The sequence below is a fragment of the Mirounga angustirostris genome, unplaced genomic scaffold, assembly GCF_029215605.1.
Source record: "Mirounga angustirostris isolate CCGP_5_RB_7025 unplaced genomic scaffold, mMirAng1.0.hap1 SCAF_13, whole genome shotgun sequence".
Lineage (NCBI taxonomy): Eukaryota > Metazoa > Chordata > Mammalia > Carnivora > Phocidae > Mirounga > Mirounga angustirostris.
The window spans coordinates 15,396,318-15,415,252 of record NW_026991721.1 but is presented as its reverse complement, the minus strand read 5'-3'; the positions used below and the strand labels follow the sequence as shown (position 1 = coordinate 15,415,252).

At 41.4% G+C, this 18,935-nt stretch overlaps 1 protein-coding gene across 22 annotated transcripts in view; it reads right to left on the bottom strand.

Annotated features, from left to right (window-relative positions):
• PHF21A (PHD finger protein 21A) overlaps positions 1–18,935 on the bottom strand; it is a 285,197-nt gene that overhangs the window by 12,116 nt on the left and 254,146 nt on the right. For 18 of the 22 annotated variants that reach the window (XM_064576561.1, XM_054511958.2, XM_054511961.2 and 15 more), the window contains 5 exons: positions 8,802–8,900; positions 6,039–6,090; positions 5,196–5,275; positions 4,661–4,721; positions 1,972–2,135 (listed from right to left, as the gene is read on the bottom strand). In XM_064576561.1, the coding sequence (XP_064432631.1) occupies positions 1,972–2,135; positions 4,661–4,721; positions 5,196–5,275; positions 6,039–6,090; positions 8,802–8,900 (456 nt within the window). Of the gene's footprint in view, positions 1–1,971; positions 2,136–2,209; positions 2,233–4,660; positions 4,722–5,195; positions 5,276–6,038; positions 6,091–8,801; positions 8,901–18,935 lie in introns of all 22 variants that reach the window. The other 4 variants (XM_064576566.1, XM_064576567.1, XM_064576569.1 and 1 more) reach the window with 1 other exon arrangement.

The window sequence follows — 18,935 nt, the reverse complement described above, 5'->3', positions numbered from 1 at the left end:
CATCACCAACAACAGGACAGACCAACTGACGGCACGTGCTGCTCGTCGTGATGCGCTGAAAAGGACTCACCATCTCATATTTGGTGTTCCTACAAAAATGCATACCCCGAGTCTACTCCTGAGGAAACAATCAGATCATCCAAATGGAGGGACACTCTACACAGAAACTGGCCTACCTTTTAAGAAATGTCAATGTCATGAACGACAAAGAAAAGCTGAGAAACTGCTCCAGAGTAAGGAGATGAAAGAGACAATACCATGGCAACAAATATCAAGAGTGACCTTAACCTGGATTCTGGAGCAGAAAAACAAAGTGCCCCTAAGGCAATTATTGAGACAACTGGAGAAACCTGACTATGGAATATATATTACAGAATAATATTTATTCAATATTAAGTGTCCTCAATTTGATAACTGCATTGTGACTATATAAGAGAGTATCTTTGTTCTTAGAAGATATATGCTGAAGGGTTTCGGGTAAAGATTCATGGTGTCTGCAACTTCTTAACTAGTTCAGCAAAATGTGTGTGGTGGGGGAGCATATGTGGCAAAATGGTAATAACCAGTCAATCTGGGTGGAAGGTATATATTTGTTCTTTGTATTTTCTTCCAACTTCTCCGTAGGTTTGAAATTTTCCAAAATAAAAAGTTGAAAAATTAATGTCACTCCTCTCCTCAAAGCCCTCCAGTGTTCCCCCATCTCCCTCCAAGTAAAAGCCCCAAGGCCCTGCACCCTGGGCCCTGCCACCTCTGGGATGCCATCTCCCAAAATCTCAGCGCTCCCTCTGCCCTGCTCTCCTGGCCTTCTAGCTTTTCCTCCACACCATGTATGTGCCCACCTCACGGCTTTTGCACTGCTGTTCCCTCTGCATGGAATGCTCTCCCCCGATATACTCTCACACCTACCAGAGAGGCTCTCTCTTCCCTCTCTTCATAAAATAGGAGCCTGCTGCCATAATGTCTTATCTCCCTTATTCTGTACCAGTTTTCTTTATAGCACTTATCATTACCTTTTATGTGTTCCTTTGCTTATTGCCTGCCTCTGGCCCTGTAACAGGAGCTCCTTGAGGGCAGGGAGTTGGTTTTGTTCCCTGTTCTAGCCCCAGCCTCAACAACAGCACTTGCTCAGCAGAGTAGTGTTCAGGAAGTATATGCTGACTAAACTCACTGCTTTGTAAATGCTCATTTAAAATCTTAGGGTGCTTGTGAGAGAACCACACTGATGGTCACCAAAGGGGAGGTGAGTGGGGGGCTGGGGGAAATAGGTAAAGGGGATCAAAGAGCACACTTATCATGATGAGCACTGAGTAATGTATCCAATTGTTGCATCACTATATTGTACACCTGAAACTAATATAGCACTGTATGATAACTAAACTAGAATTAAAATTAAAAGCATAAAAATAAGTAAAATAAAAACAAAAAAAAAAAACCAAATTAAAAAAACCAAATAAAATCTCAGGGTACTAGTTTACAATCCTGCAGTTTCTACATGCAGGGCTACTAAACTTTTTCAGGAACCTGTTTGATCAATTCTGCTGAATAAAGCTGCTTGAAAGAAAAGTTTTCCACTTCCTGAATTCTACTTTAAGCAGGAAACAAGGACTGCTGGGGGAAAGTGCACCTTGTTCCTTTTCCTCACCCCAAAACACAGACGATGGAAACCTGAGCACCTTTAAATTATATGAGCTGACTTCCCACCCCATCCCCCTTCCTGAGAACTCATTCACAGATCAAATCCAGATTTTAAAAACTCTGACTGAGCCTCCTGATGTAGGTGGATTCTCAAGGACATGGCAGGACCTGGGGCCCTGGCAGAAAGCTGCCTTACATGGTATACAGGGTCCTGTAGGGATTACTGCTGTTCCAGGGTTAGTCAAGGAGATGCAGCTGGTAAGGAGACAACACATGATAACGGTTTCCCCAATTTAAGCTCTCAGAAAGAGAGCATGCTTTTCCCAAGTTACTTACGTCTGTGGAGGTGGGGCTGGGCAGGGACACAGGCTGAACAGGTGCAGGGAAAGTGAATGTGGTCTCTGTCTTTTCATTTTCAGGGGAGTCAGGATGACTGGATGGGGGGGATGTTGGGGTAAGGGCTCCAAACCCCAGCACTGCATTGTATTTTGGAGGACGACCTATATACCAAGAGAAGGGAACAAAAGGGGAAAAAGGGGGAGGGAAAGAAAGGGGGAAAAATGATCTTACATACCTTTGGCCAGTGTTCCTCATTGGCTAGCATGGAAAAGGAAGTGAGGTAGCAGACAGAAGGTTAATACAACAGTCCCAAAGAGAGGAAGTGAAGCAAAGATTTAAATGTCATTAGAAACAACTGCATGAGTCTCAAAAGAAAGGAGGATAAGAGAGCCTTGGAGAATGACAGGAGGGCTGCGTCATGTCAAAGGGCCTGGCCTTGGGTGGATCAAGGTGACACTCCTGGACTATTATGACTTGAGATTTCTAGCGTGAGAACAAAGCTCAAAGAGGGCCACAGCTAGGAGTAAGAGTTTATTTTCCCACTTCTTCTACATATTGTTCTCTAAGGTTTCTCTGTAACCATCATCCTTATAATCATTAATGATTCCCTGGTCCCACAAATGGATTTATTTAGGATTTCTGCTTTTCCTTTTCTCTCCTATCTACATTTTGGTCACTTTACTGCTTGTGAGGGTGGAGAAAGGCAAACTGAGGAGGCAAAACCCAAGTTAACTATTCTTACCCCTTGCTAGTAGAGCTAGTGAGAAATATGTTCTGGGACTAGCTGGAACCTAAGAGCTAAAAAGATGATCTGAGCTTGACAATGATTTTAAGTATGTCTGGAGCCAGATTCCCTCCCCAGATGATCAAGAACTGTCTCCCCGCTTCCGTCACAAACACTCTGGTGAACTACATGTCTAGGGACTGGGGCCTGTCACCAAATCTCAGAGAAGGCCCTGCCATCAGCAATGCTGCTGAAAGACTGACTGGAACAAGAGCACTGGGAATCAAGCCTCGAGGCTACAGAGGATCTCTAAATGGACCCTGACGGGTGTGGCAAGACTCGTCAACCACTCCTGCTTTATGATACATCTAAGCCAGGGTCCTTGTCAGAAGGGCCAGGATCAAAGCTTCCAAGCTTTGAGTGATCAAAAGTATACGTTCAGCACGGCAAAGGGGGAAAAAAAAAAAAAAGCCAGAGAGGCACACAACTGCCTACAAACACTGGTGAAAGGTTCACAACTTTGCCAACAGTTATAATTTATATCAGGATTACGCACAAGGGTCATGATTCTGTCAGACATTACACAAATATTACCTATCTGTGTTAAACTGGCAATGTCTGCAGTACAAAGACAGGGAATTTAGGGCTGCCCAAAGGGGAAGTGAAAGATGAATGCTCTTTGTTTACCCACAGAAGGCACATCTAGGTATTGTGAATATAGGCTTTCATCCTCTGACCTTGGCAAGTGATGCCAAGGTCTTTCTGGCTCGTTTAACCCCTGTCCTCTTAGCAGATACTCCCCCACCAGCACACCAATTTAACTGTGGCTTCTGACGGGGGGCTCCTTTCTGAGAACTGGGTCAGAGGTCACTAAAAATTGCCAAAAATAAAACAACAAAAAATAACCCACGACACTGGTTACTGTGGCCCAGGAATCAATGGGAAGCAACGACGTAGGGTTTCCCATGGAACTATTTTTTTGCCACCTAAAGGACAGGTAGGTAATGAAACATTAGAATGGGTCACTGAGGGCGGGTACGCTCTCTCTTTTGGGCGAGGAGGTGGGTAATGGTACAGTCGCGGCCCTGCTGCAAGGGTCGGGATGACCTCCTAGGCGTCCAAGAGCTCTGAGACAGTGTGTGCTTATGCAAAAATTAGTATGCTACTCTACTCATTCTGCAACCTTTCTAGCCTGGAATATAATTCAGGGACACATTATCATGTGGAGAAAGGGACCTTGGGGTTTATTACTGACATCAAAGAACAATTTCAGAACCTTGTTTATGAGCTCAAACTCAGAGCTGTTAAGACCTACTCAGACCTGCAGGGAGGGCTGCTGCCTCTGCCCCGCCCACAAGTAAGGGGCACCAGCTGCCCCCCAAGGCCTGAAATATGGGGACGGTGCTCTTTAGGAACTTCTACTTCGGAGAGCCTGTTTCGACCATGACCTCGCTTCCTTCGCTGGAGATGCCCTCAACTCATAGATTCTAAGTTCTCAGTGTGGCTACGTGTCTCTTTCCTGGAAAGTCTGCAGCTCACAGAAACCCGAGTCATGCTCTGGTCTCGCCGGCAGCAGGATGACTTAGACACTACTAAGAACACCTTGGCAACAGCAGGCTCTGTTCTCCTCAGTAATGCTAAAATGCTTCCTTTCACACAATGTTCTGTTCGCTGTGCTATTCATGGACAGCCTGGTGGGCCTGGGGCAGAAATGCTGTATTAAGCCATTTCCTTGAGTCAGCTTTGCCAGAATCCTAAGAATGGAAGCTTGCGATTCAGTATACAGAACTCTAAGGAGAAATATCACTCTCTTCTCCCCCCATTTTCAGAGAACAACAACAACAAAACTATGTTCAAGGGATTTAGGAGTTAGGCTCTAGGACAAGGGGAGGAAGTAGGGGAAAGAAACACGACACAGAAAGCAGAAGCAACAGCGAGGGAGAGCTACAAAAAGGTACTCACCTCTCTTCCGGGTCCCAGGATGCATTGTACTGTTCAGGTATGTGACTGCACTCTTCTTACGCTTTGAGGATTGAAGAGGGAAAGGTAACCAGTTGAATAGCATGGTTACTACTAATACTGGCACAAAAGCTATAGACCAAGCACAGCATGCCTGTCAACACGCCAGCGACTGAGTGCAAGTCACCCCAAGGTCTCAGTGCTAATGGGCTTTATTATATACAGTTGGCTCTGAGAGAATAGAATATTCCAGAAAGGTCTGCCTCTGCTTCAGATGACAGCTGTGTTGAAGCCAAGAGGAGTTAAATTTTTAAGGTAGGCTTGTATTTGCTCAAACTTATGCGAAAAACTAAGGGGAAAGCAGTGAATAATAAAAATGAAACAGTATCATTAGCCAGAGAAAAACCCATCATTTCACAAAGCTGGCCAAGTGTAATCAGGGTACTCTTCTTCAGTAGGTTTTCAGATGGGAGGAGATGAAAAAAATCATAAATAAAACTAAAACGTGAGGGGAAGGCCAAGTTCTGGCCAGGAATACCTCTGGCTCAAAGACTGCTCCGCTGTATACTGGATTTGCAGTTGTTCTTCTTTTTCGCTCTTGCCTCTTGCTTTGGATTTCTTGGGAAAGCAAAAGGTTTGAGTTAGAAGAGAGGTACAGAGAACCTCAAAAACTGAACTTCAGTGTTTATCTTTTGGTTTTCCCATGACAAATCAGAAATGGGGGCACATCCCTCTGTTTCACGGCAGCCTCAGCAGAGGCAAGCATACTGCTGGGAACAAAGGTGTAGGACCATCTACTCTCACCTCTCAGAAAGCAAGACCATGCTGTCCCACAGTGTGGCTCTCTGTGATCCAGAGCATAACAGCACACGACACATATAAACAAGCTGTCCTCATCTATTTGTAGTTCACTGGAATACAGGTGTGGATGAACTTTATCCACAGACCTAGACTGAGTAACCATAGTTCACCATTCTTGAGTTAAATAACTAGGACAGGTGTAGCTTTGTAACTGTTCTTAAAGTTCGAATAACCCAGAGTGATTGAAAAATATAGACAAAGACTTGTCAGAGGGGCATTTGATACTTCACGCTGTCAGGGAAAAAAAAAAAAAAAGAGTTCCTCTAAAGTGAACAGAAGTCATAGAGACAGCTGGGGAGTCTCCCCTGGACAGCAGTGTGGATGACAACAGGGAGGGGAGGGGATGAACGTCAGATAGAGGAAAGGCAAGTTTGACTCCAAAGGAAAGAAAGTCCACACTAGCTGAATCATACTCTATTGGCGTTCCAGTGTTCCACATTCTAGCAATAAATTCAACACCATTTTCAAGAACAAAGCTCTGGGCCAGAAGCAAGGCAGCACCATGAATATCTTCTCTTACCTTCTAGATGGTCATGTGTTACCAATCCTAGAGACACCATGAAGGCAAGTTTCTGTGCCAGAGAAACAAGAATGTACTTCAGTTTGGGTTCTCACAAAGTCAACTGCATGTTCCTAGTTAGACTCCTTGGCAAAGCCAGCCCAACGGGCTGGTCGCTTGAAGGAAGGAGGCCAGGTTCAGGTGACCAAAGAACAGACCTTCCAGAGCCACTCTGGAGGCTTTCTGGTCTTATAAGGATCAAAAGAGAAGGTCAGGGGCCTGCATCTTCTACTTTCTCAATGACAGAAATCAGCATCTTTGAGTGCCCGAAGTTGTTTTTTTTTTTTTCCAGAAAAATCCTCTTACAGGGAAGAGGATTTCATACTCAAAAAACATGCAGAGGGTTACAAAGAGCCTCCCATACAACAAGCTCCAGATGCTAAGTACTTCACTTGTCACAGCAGGCAAGGATTTCTTACATTTTTACTACCAATGACTGGACAATGCTAACTCAAAGCTAAATGAATTTTAGGAACAACAGCAGATGGTTCTGCTTAATATTACCATTTTTAAACCAAACACGGACCTAAAAATTATGGAGGAATCTCTCTTTGGAGAGCACTCTCGGCGCTCCATCAGAAGTTAAACCCCAGGGCGCCTGGGTGGCTCAGTTGATTAAGCGACTGCCTTCGGCTCAGGTCATGATCCTGGAGTCCCAGGATCGAGTCCCACATCAGGCTCCCTGCTTGGCAGGGAGTCTGCTTCTCCCTCTGACCCTCCTCCCTCTCATGCTCTCTGTCTCTCATTCTGTCTTTTGCAAATAAATAAATAAAATCTTAAAAAAAAAAAAAAAAAAGAATACTGAACCCCAAAGCTGGAACATTAGATGCTTAAAGTTGGAGAGAGCAACAAACTAATCCCTATTTTGCACTGTAGTCATGTGGTCTGAAAGTATGTCTTCATGTGCATGTGGTTGCTAAATATGCCAGATAATCATCAATTTCTCTCACTGATTATTATCAATAAAGAATATCATCAATTGTTAGCACATATTCCTGTAGAATTGTTTATATCACCATCTGGTCTTTAAAAATCCTGATAGCTTACCCTCAACATTCAATACCATGATGTTTTGGCCCAAAGTGATAGATTCAAGCTCTTTAAGATACTGAGTGTTTTAGGAAGAAACAGTCCCTGAACAAGCCACTTGAGAACACAGAAGTGTCCTTTACTGATATCCTCAGGGTTCTGAAGAAATGTTTTTATTTTATTTCTTATTTCAAAAACTTAGGTGGGAGCCTATCCGACAGCCAGCGTACTTTAGTAAGGAAAAGCACTCTTAGACTTGCTGCCCATTTGCCACACTGCATGTTGAAACGGCATACACTTTGTGACTGCCAATTAACTACATTCCTGCTTTTTTTCACTATTCTTCACAACCTGATCAAGATTAGAAGGCTGCCTACCAACTGTTCTCTGTTTGTAAAGCAGTGTGTGGTCTGACATTCAGATGCACCTTCTTTTAATCAAGTGACAGTACTCTTCTTGGCCAGTCACATCCAACTCATCTTTGCCAGTCTAGTTCGAGCTCACACAAAAAATTATGAAATAAAAACAAAATCTCCTCTCCTCTGGAAGAGATTTTCAGTGATAAAGAGAATAAAAAGTTGTCAAGAACTTTTGCCTCATTATGTATCACATGTGTACCACAAGCTAATTTATTCTCTTTATGGCAGTGATTCTGTCCAATTAGAAGGTGAAATATCCACCACTAAACTTCGTAGTGGTACTCGCTCGCCCACATTGGACCACCAACATGAGATATCATTTTCCTTTGGTAATTTTGTGGATGACTTCATAAGTTCCTCAGCAATTTGCATCACTGGTACTTCTTTCTGGTTCAAGTTTTGGCCCCTTCTTTACAGATAAATTAAAAACATATCCATTTCATATCAGAAAGAATTATAATTTGTGCTTGTTTTAGAAAAACCTGAACTGGCTTAACTTAATAAATCACTGCTTTAAAAAAGTGACATGAAGTTTTGATGGCTTCATGCCACTATTTGACATGGTTTCGTTAAAAAGAATGCACTGAGGACAGAAGGAAATAGACTGCTGGTCTAATAAAATCCAACTATCAGATATTCATCATCATATTACCTGTCCACATTTTTCTTTTAGAGCTGCTTATACAAGAGCCAAACTAAAAAATTCTCTTGTCTAAGGGGACACACAAATTCACATTGTGTATCTGTACCAGTCCTGTTTGCTACGTAAGTTTGTAATTCTATCCTAAGTTGTAGTACAGATGTTATTATTTTCATCCCTACTTTTAGGCTTCAATGAACAACTTTTGGGCTAATGATTCATTTGGGGTTTGGAAATCAGGTGCAATGCAATGGTAGAAACAAAAATGCACATATAACAACTATAATCGATAACATAAATAAACCTTAACTAAGTGAACCGGATGGACCTCTTAGAAGTGTTGGCTGAGACAAACAAAATATAATTATCATGAGGAATACGTGGGAAAATGATCATTAATCTTACATTTCAAATTTGTAACACTGCATGAAATGCCTGTATGCCAGCTCACAGACACACTCCAGGCAACACTCTTATTCCGCCTTAGGCCAAACCGACTTGGCAATACATTATTGAATACTGAGGAAGCACAAGAAAACGAAAATCAAGTGACTCAGGGAGCAAGTGGCCCTCCTGGTTTGTGAGAATAAGTCACATCTCATAGACTGAGCCATGCCTTTGGAGGGCTAAGCCTACCTGAGGGTTCTCCTCCCGTTTTGGTTTGGGTGCAGCAGGTGGAGTGATGGTACGGCTCTCTGTTTGTTTCTCATCTGTTTCTGTGTGGGATTTAATTGTCTAGGGAAGGAAAATTAAATGAAAATTTAGAATTCACTTTTTATTAAAAAAATGAAAACACAGCTTAACTATAGCCAACGAGGAAGAAAAAAAGAACATACTCAAATTGGAAACATTAATAAAGGAGGTAATATGGATTACATTTTGGAAGGGGGAAAATAAAATGTAAGGCCCCAGTTGAAATAATTAAATTGTGTAACTAGAGTGGATATGAATCTATAACTACAACAGTATAAATTATACAAAAAGAAAAATCCACAGTTTAATTCCTACGTATAAAAATGAGTATAGGTTGCTCTGATTTCACTATATTTTAGAATATAGGGGCAGTTTTCCAGAAGCAAGCCCACTCTTGTTACATATGGGTCAAACTCCAGTCCATAGCATGCTTAAGATCTGAATAATGTGGGACGCCTGGGTGGCTCAGTTGGTTAAGTGACTGCCTTCGGCTCAGGTCATGATCCTGGAGTCCCAGGATCGAGTCCTGCATTGCATCGGGCTCCCTGCTCAGCGGAGAGTCTGCTTCTCCCTCTCCCTACCCCTTCTCATGTGCTCTCTCTCAAATAAATAAATAAAATCTTTAGAAAAAATGATCTGAATAATGTAAAAAAAAAATCTTACATATACTTTCTCCTATTTCCAATTCCAATCATAACCTACGAGAAGATGCAGAACTACCCTCACTTGGGATATTTAACACCTGCCTATATCATTCATTAGAGGAGAGATGCACTTGCCAAGGAAAGGTCATCTTGCAAGAGGCTGACACTCTGATTACCCCCAACCTTGTCTTCCAGATGCATCCATTCAAACAAAAGAACACCAGTAGCATTATCATCTTTAAGCACAAATGGCAGCTAGCAAATTGGTAGACTGGGCTTGCATTACTGTTCTTATTATGACTCAATGGCTAATTCATTTTATGAACCCCTCTGTAAATACTGAAATGATATTAGAAAGTGGATATAAAACTGTGAACACGAACCTAATTTAATTTTTCAAATTAAAAAAATGTGGATGCTGTCTTTCTGTATGGCAGCAAGGAATTAAATAAATGAGAATGAAGCTGATTATTGATGAGGAAGAAGCTTCGGTCCTATAAGCAGGACATCAAAAGTTCTCAAAAATCATTATGCTGTGAAATATGCTACCAGATCTGAAAAACAAATACAGTCACAAAGATCTTTCACTTCTTTCCTAGCCACTTCCATATTTCCTTTCTGCTTCTCTTATTACTTTAAGAGAATGTCAGCATCTGCCTTATCAATACTGTGGCAGCCACTGTTCTGGGGCACAAATGCTGCCTGATATTTTATTTTTCATCAATTCCCTGTCCTATTTCCTCCTCTATATGATAAGCTACTTGAGAGCAGGCATTATTCTACACACATTTTTTTACAGTCCTCTGTGCCTAGTACAAGGCCTTCCAGAAGAATCACTCACTTCACCTCCCACATACATTTTCTGACCAAAAAGGACACAGTTCCTCCATAAAACAAACCACTGAACACACTACAAGGGGCCACAATGGAAAAGTAGCTTATAGTGTTATCTTTAAGGCCCTGGGTGTCCAGAAAGCTTATTTTCATGGCTTTCTGAGTAAGGAAGGGCAGGGGTCTGCGGGAGGGGGCATAAGAGGTCAGCTGGAAGGGTCTGCTGCTCCTCCAAGGCTATGTGAAGTTCCTTGGGGGTCTCTTGATTCCATCTCTATGGCTGAGTGACACACGTAGTGGTAATGCCTCTGGGGAAGGGCAAACCAATTCCTCTCCACTAAGAAATTAGCCAGGGTTCAGATTTTCTCTCTCACTCAAGAAGAGTGCAATTATCTCAGGGTTGGATAGAGAACACAAAAAGCATCCAAAATAAATAAATAAATAAAACAATCAAAACACTTGGGAGATGTCTTTCTCTCATGGAGCTGTTGCTCTGGGGGAAACCAGGCCATGCTGCGAGCAGCACTATGCAGAGGTCCGTGTGGTGGGCAACTGAGCCGCCTCCGCCAACAGCCAGTGTGAAGTGCAGGCTGCCAACAAGCACGTGACTGAGTTTGGAAAGGAGCTATCCAGTCCGGGTTGAGCCTTGACTACAGCCCTGGCCAACCTGTCTGAATGCAAACTTGCGAGAGGCCTTGAGCCAGAAGCACCCAACTAGGATGCATGTTGATTCCTGACCTTCACAAGCTATAGGGGATAATAAATATTTGTTGTTTTAAGCTGCTTAAAACAATCCCAAAACATTAAGGTTGGGGGAGTGAGAGAAATGGCAGAACAGGGATTTCTAAGAAGGTGTCCTTCCACTGAAGCAATCATTAAGCTGGCAAAAACAGAATCAACTTTTTAGAATTCTGGAATCTAATAAAAAACCTTATACCAACCAGGGGGACACTTACTGAAGAAAGAGGCTGCTAAATTTCACTAAGAAAGCATTTTTCCTTACCTATCTACAAACCCCCATTCCACAGCTTGGACAGAGGCTTTGGGGATGGAACCCTGTGTTCCTAGTGTGGCTTGTGGTGCTAAGGGAAGCAACATGGACCTTGTTCTCAAAAACTTGTGGTTGTGCATTTTGACCTGTTTGATGGTTCTCTGAGGACTGGTACAGAGGCTGACCTTCATTTTGCCCACCTTAGGCTAAAAGTGGCTTTTGGGGTGGCATCTGATGAAAGCATCTAAAGACATGTTACCCGTAGTCACCTGGTGCAAGGGATGGTGGATGGAGTATATGGTAGACAGACCCAAAGGCCTGGGAAGGAGGAGACTGAGGAGGAAGATTCTTGGAAGAATAAGGGCTTTGAAGGAGTATCACACATGCTGGGGAATCCAGAGTGTAGTGCATATTCCCAGGGCTAGATGCATGCTCAGAAAAGATGTGAGAGAACCCTAGGCTTACACTTCTGGCTGATCTTTGAGCTCTATCCCAGAAAGAGGTGAAGGCTAAGGTAGGGTTATAGACAGCCTGGCTTAGCATTGAAGAATACCCCTGCTCAGAGCGAATCTGCAAAGATAGGAAAGTTTTTTTTAATTTAGTTGTTGTTGCTATTATTATTATTATTATTATTATTATTATTATTATTATTATTATGTCTTTTTGGCTCCAGTTGTTTAAGGAAATCTGTCAGGTCACTAGCTGACCCAAGACAACAGAACAGAGATTTCAGAGACTATACATGACAAGAAATACAGTTTTTGCAAAAACAGTTTGGAAAAGGCACTAAACAGACCTCAACAATCAATAACAGCAAACTCTGGGGTGGGAGGAGAATCTAATTTCCAGAGTTATCACACTGTAATTTCAAAATGAACAGTTTAACAAAAAATTGGAAGGCATACAAAGAAACAGGAAAGTATGGCCCATAGTGGGAAAAAAAGAAATCAACAGAAACTGGCCTTAAGGAAACCCAGACATTGGACTCTTTAGAGAAAGACTAAGTGTCCTAAATATGCTCAAAGAGCTAATGGAAACCATGGATAAAGAACTGAAAGAAACCAGGAGAACAAGTCCCCACCAAAAAGAGACTATCAATAAAGAGACAGAAATTATCGAAAGGAACCAAATAGAAACTCTGGAGCTGAAAAGTATAAAAGCTTAAATGAAAAATTCACTAGAGGGGTTCAGGCAAAAGAAACAATCAGTGCACTTCAAGATAGGACAACTGAAATTATCCAGTTTGAGGAACAGAAAGGAAAAACATGAAGAAAAATGAACAGAACCTAAGGGATCTGTGGGACATTATCAACATATGCATTATGGACTCCCACAGGGAGAAGAGAGACAGAGAGAAAGAAGCAGAAATAATACTTGAAGGAATAACAGCTCAAAACTTCCCAAATTTGATGAAAGACAGGAATCTACACATCAAAGAAGCTCACTGACATCCATATAGAATAAACTAAAAGAGATTCACGGCCTGGGGGGAAGATGGCAGAACAGAAGGACCCTGAGCTCTCCCTGTCCCTACATTTACAACTAGATATCAAACACGTCCAAATCAATAAATCAGAGAGCAATCAGAAGACTGGAAGAACAAACTCCCCAACTAAATATACAGAAGAAGCTGGATCTGAAAGGTTAGGAAGTTCAGAAAGGTAGAGAGAGGTTACCTGCAGGAGGGAGGGAACTGTGCGCATGGAGATGGCAGAGAAATGGGCCCTTGCACCAGGGAGCTCACATGGGGAAGACTGAGCCCCATAATGTTGGGCTTCAAAAATGGGGCTGAATTTCATAAGTTTTTTAAACCAGTAGGACTTGGAGCCTGGAGCTTTAAAAGTCAGCTGACTCAGCACTGAGCAAACCAGGAGGGTGAGTGATAGCTGGGTCAACACCCTTAAAGACAGCAGCCTGAGCCAAGAGGCAAAATAAAAATGGCAATGTGCACAACACTTGGGTCAAATGGGAGACAGATCTGTTCATACTGATTTTGGAGCATGTTGGAGACTTCTCCAAAAACAAAGGAGCTGCAGGTGCCGTTTTCCACTACCCCCACCCTTCCCCCAAGCATAAACCTGCGGGAGGCAGTGCTGCACAGACACTTGCTACCTACCCAGCTAGGAGGGCACCATGCCCACGAGTTCTCTAGAAGACCGGCCCATTCCATGCCTGCTAGTCTCGGCCCTGGGCTCAGTGCAGATTTTGTTAGTGCGCAAGCTCCACCTAGCCACAGCATGCAGCATGCCCCCTTCAGTCCCTCGGTCCTGCACGAGGCACAGCCACATTCAGCCTCACTCCACTGGCCACCCATAGCACTTTGGGAGACTCATCACAGGTCTAGTGGCCCAGGGAAAACTGTGCTACCAGCCCCACGCTCACCAGTTCCCCAGTGGGCACAACCCCTCAGAGCTAGCCTGCCTGGATCTCACGAATACCACAGAAAGCAAGCACAGCCCACAAGAGGCAAAGAGTCAGGACAGATGACTGCACTGAAGGAAAAGTGACTCAGACTCAACAGCAGGGTGTAAGCAACACACAGGATACTCTCCCCAAGTGCCAGGTTCTGGGGAACAGGGGACACCGTACTGCAGGGCACTCCAGGACTACTTCTTCATAAAGTCACTACTTGGAAGAACAGAAGACACAGCTGACTTTCTTAACACACAGAAACATACACATAGGGGCAAACAAAATGAGGAGACAGACAGTTATCCATCCCAAATGAAAGAACAGGACAAGGCCACAGCCAGAGATCTAAGCAAAACAGATATCAGTAACATGCCTGATAGAGAATTTAAAGCAGTGATCATAAGGATACACACTGGACTTGAGAAAAGAGTGGAAGACATGAGTGAGACCCTTAACAGAGAGATAAGGAATAACATAGCAGAGATAAAGCGCTCAATAAACGAAATGAGAAATATGTTTGATGGAATGAATAGCAGGATGGAAGAAGCAGAGGAACAAATTAGTGACCTATAAAACAGAGTAATGGAAAGTAATTAAGCTGAATAAAAGAGAAAAAGAATTATACAAAATGAGAATACACTTAGGGAACTCAGTGACTCCATCAAATATAATACATTTGTATTATAGGAGTCCCAAATAAAGAAGAGAGAGAAAAGGAGGCAGAAAATTTATTTGAAGAAAAAATATTTGAAAACATTCCCAATCTGGGGAAGGAAACAGATATCCAGATCCAGGAGGCACAGAGAACTCCCATCAAAATCAACAAAAGCAGAGCCACACTAAGACATATTATTCAAATTAGCAAAATAAAGTGACAAGGAAAAAAATTTAAAACACAAGACAAAAAGAAGTCAGTAACTTACACGGGAAAACCCATAAGGCTAGCAGGAGATTTTCAACAGAAACTTTGAAAGCCAGGAGGGAGTGGCATGATATATTCAGAGTGCTAAATGGCAGGCGGCGGGGAGGGCCTGGGTGGCTCAGTCATTAAACATCTGCCTTCGGCTCAGGTCATGATCCCAGGGTCCTGGGATCGAGCCCCACATCGGGATCCCTGCTCGGCGGGAAGCCTGCTTCTCCCTCTCCCACTCCCCCTGCTTGTGTTCCCTCTCTCGCTGTGTCTCTCTCTGTCAAATAAAGAAATAAAATCTTAAAAAGAAAAAAAGTGCTAAATGGGAAAAATCTGCAGCCAAGAATACTCTATCCTGCAAGACTACCATTCAGAATAGAAGAAGAGATAAAGAGTTTTCCAGACAAACACTAAAGGAGTTCATGACCACTAAACCAGCCCTGTAAGAAATATTAAAGGGGACTCTTTGAGTGGAAAGGAGAGACCAAAAGTGACAGTATAGATGTAAGAAATGCGAAAGCAATAAAAGTGAATATTTCTGTAAAAGAAATAAGTCAAGGAACTCACAAAAAAAGGATATAAAATATAACAACATATACCTAAAACATGGGGAGGAGAGGAGAGAAGAATGGGAGTCCCATCAACTTAATATATAGACTGCCATATGCAGAACATGTTGTATATAACCTAATGGTAACCATGTATCAAAAAACCACTAATAAATATGCAAAGAATATACAGAAAGAAATCCAAATATATCACTAAAGAAAATCAGCAAAACATGAAAGAGAAAGACAAGAAGGGATCAGAGAAAATCCTCAGAAAAAAACACAAAACAAGGAATAAAATGGCAATTAATATATATCTATCAATAATTACTTTGTACATAAATGGACAAAAGCCTCCAATCAAAAGACACAGGGTGAAAGAGTGGATAAAAAAACAAGACCCATCTATATGCTGCCTACAAGAGACTCATTTTAGACCTAAAGACACCACCAGACTGAAAGTGAGGGGATGGAGAAATATCTATCATGCAAATGAAATGGATGTCAAAAGAAAGCCAGAGTAGCAATACTTGTATCAGATAAAGACTTGAAAGATTTATTTATTTGAGAGAGAAAGAGAGTGTGTGAGTGTGCACATATGGGGGGAAGGGCACAGGGAGAGGGAGAGAGAGAATCTTAAGCAGGTTCCACACCCAGTGCAGAGCCCGATGTGGGGCTCCATCTCATAACCCTGAGAGATCATGACCTGAGCTGAAACCAAGAATTGGATGCTTAATTGACTGAGCCACCTGGGAGCCCCAGATAAAAGACTTTAAAACAAAGTCTGTAACAAGAGACAAAGAAGGACACTATATAATAATAAGGGGGACAATCCAACAAGAAGATAGAACAACTGTAAATATTTATGCACCCAACATAGGAGCACCAAAATACATAAAACAGTTTATAATAAACATAAACGAACTAATCAATAATAATACAATAGTCATAGGGGACTTTAACATCTCACTTACATTGATGGGCAGATCATCCAAACAGAAAATCAACAAGGGAACAGTGGCTTTGAATAACACACTGGAACAGATGGATTTAACAGATATATTCAGAACATTTCATCCTAAAACAGTAGAATACACATTTTTTTCAAGTGCACACAAAACATTCTCCAGAATAGGTCACATAGTAGCCCACAACACAAGCCTCAACAAATTTAAGACTGAAGTCATACCACACATCTCTTCTGACCACAATGCTATGAAAATAGAAGTCAACCACAATCTGGAAAGACCACAAAATCATGGAGGTTAAATAACATGCTACTAAACGATGAATGGGTCAACCAGGAAATAAAAGAAGTACAAAAGAAGAAACAAAAATAAAAGAAGTACAAAAAGAAGAAACAAAAAAGTACATGGAAACCGATTAAAATGAAAACAGTCCAACACCTCTGGGATGCAGCAAAAGCGGTTCTAAGAGGGAAGTATATAGCAAATACAGGCCTACCTCAAGGAGTAAAAAAAATCTCAAATAACCTAAGCTTACACCTAAAGGAGCTAGAAAAAGAAGGGTAAACAAAACCTAAAACCAGCAGAAGGAAGGAAATAATAAAGATTACAGCAGAAATAAATGATATAGAAACTGAAAAAAAAATAAACAGACCAATGAAGCCCAGAGCTGGTTCTTTGAAAAAAATCAATAAAATTGATAAACCCTTAGCCAGACTTATCAAGAAAAAAAGAGAAAGGACCCAAATAAATGAAATCACAAATGAGAGAAGAGAAGTAACTACCAAAACCACAGAAATACAATTATAAGAGAATATTATGAAAAACTGTATGCCAACAAATTGGACAACCTAGAAGTGGATAAATTCCTAGAAACACATAAGCTACCAAAAGTGAAACAGGAAGAAATAGAAAACTTGAACAGACCAATAACCAGCAAAGAAACTGAATCAGTAATGAAAAAACTCCCAATAAACAAAAGTCAGGATCAGAAAGAAGGCTTCACAGGCGAATTCTATCAAACATTTAAGGAAGAGTTAATACATTTTCTTCTCAAACTATTCTAAAAAATAGAAAAGGAAGGAAAACTTCCAAATTCATTTGATGAGGCCAGTATTATCCTGATACCAAATCTGAATAAAGACACCACTTAAGAGAACTATAGGCCAATATCTGTGATGAACATGAAAGCAAAATCCTCAACAAAATACTAGCAAACTGATTTCAACAATACATTAAAAAAATCATTCACCACCATGACTACGTGGGACTTATTCCTGGGTTGCAAGGGTGGTTCAATACTCACAAATCAATCAACGTGATACATCCCATCAATAACAGAAAGCATAAGAGCCATATGATCATTTCAAGAGACACAGAAAAAGCATTTGACAAAGTACAACAACATCCATTCACGATAAAAACCCTCAACAAAGTAGGCGTAGAGGGAACATACCTCAACATATAATAAAGGCCATATATGAAAAACCCACAGCTAACATCATCCTCAATGGGGAAAAAGTGAGAACTTTTCTCCTAAGGTCAGGAACAAGATAAGGATGTCCACTCTTAACACTTTTATTCAACATAATACTGGAAGTCCTAGCCACTAAAATCAGACAACACAAAGAAATAAAAGTCATCCAAGTCAGTAAGGAAAAAGTAAAACTTTCACTATTTGAAATGACGTATCTGATAAAGGGTTAGTATCCAAGATATATAAAGAACTTATAAAACTCAACATCCAAAACACAAATAATCCAACTAAAAATAGGCAAAAGACATAAACAGACGTTTCACCAAAGAAGACATCCAGATGGTCAATAGACCCATGAAAAAATGTTCATCATTACATATCATCAGGGAAACGAAATCTAAACTACAATGAGATATCACCTCACACCTGTCAGAATGGCTAAAATCAGAAACATAAGAAACAATTAAGTGTTGACAAGGATGGGGAAAAAAGGAATCTTCTTGCACTACTGGTGGGAATGCAAACTGGTGCAGCCACTCTGGAAAACAGTATGGAGGTTCCTCAGAAAGTTAAAAACAGAACTACCCTATGATCCAGCAATCCCACTGCTGGATATTTACCCAAAGAATCCCAAAACAGGAATTCAAAAGGATACATGCACCCCTTTGTTGGATGAATGGATAAAGAAGTGGTGTGTGTATGTGTGTGTGTGTGTGTATGTATATATATATATTATATATAATGAAATATTATTCAGCCATAAAAAAGAATGACATCTTGCCATTTTCAATGAAATGGATGGATCTAGAGAATATAATGCTAAACAAAATAAGTCAGAGAAAGACAAATACCATATGACTTCACTCCTATGTGGAATTTAAGAAACAAAACAAATGAGCAAAGGGGAAAAAAGAGAAAGACAAATGAAGAAATAAACTCTTAATTATAGTGAACAAAATGATGGTTACCAGACGGCAGGGGGGTGGGGGGATGAGTTAAATAGGTGAATAGGTGAAGGGGATTAAGGAGTGCACTTGTCGTGATGAGTACCAGGTGATGTATGGAACTGTTGAATCACTATTTTGTACTCCTAAAACTAATATAATACTGTATGTTAACTAACAGAAATTAAAATAAAAACTTAAAAAATAATAAAATAGGGGCACCTGGGTGGGTCAGTCAGTTAAGCATCTGCCTTCAGCTCAGGTCATGATCCCAGGATCCTGGGATCAAGCCCTGCATTGGGCTCCTTGCTCAGCAGGCAGTTGGCTTCTCCCTCTCCCTCCACTCCTCCCCCCA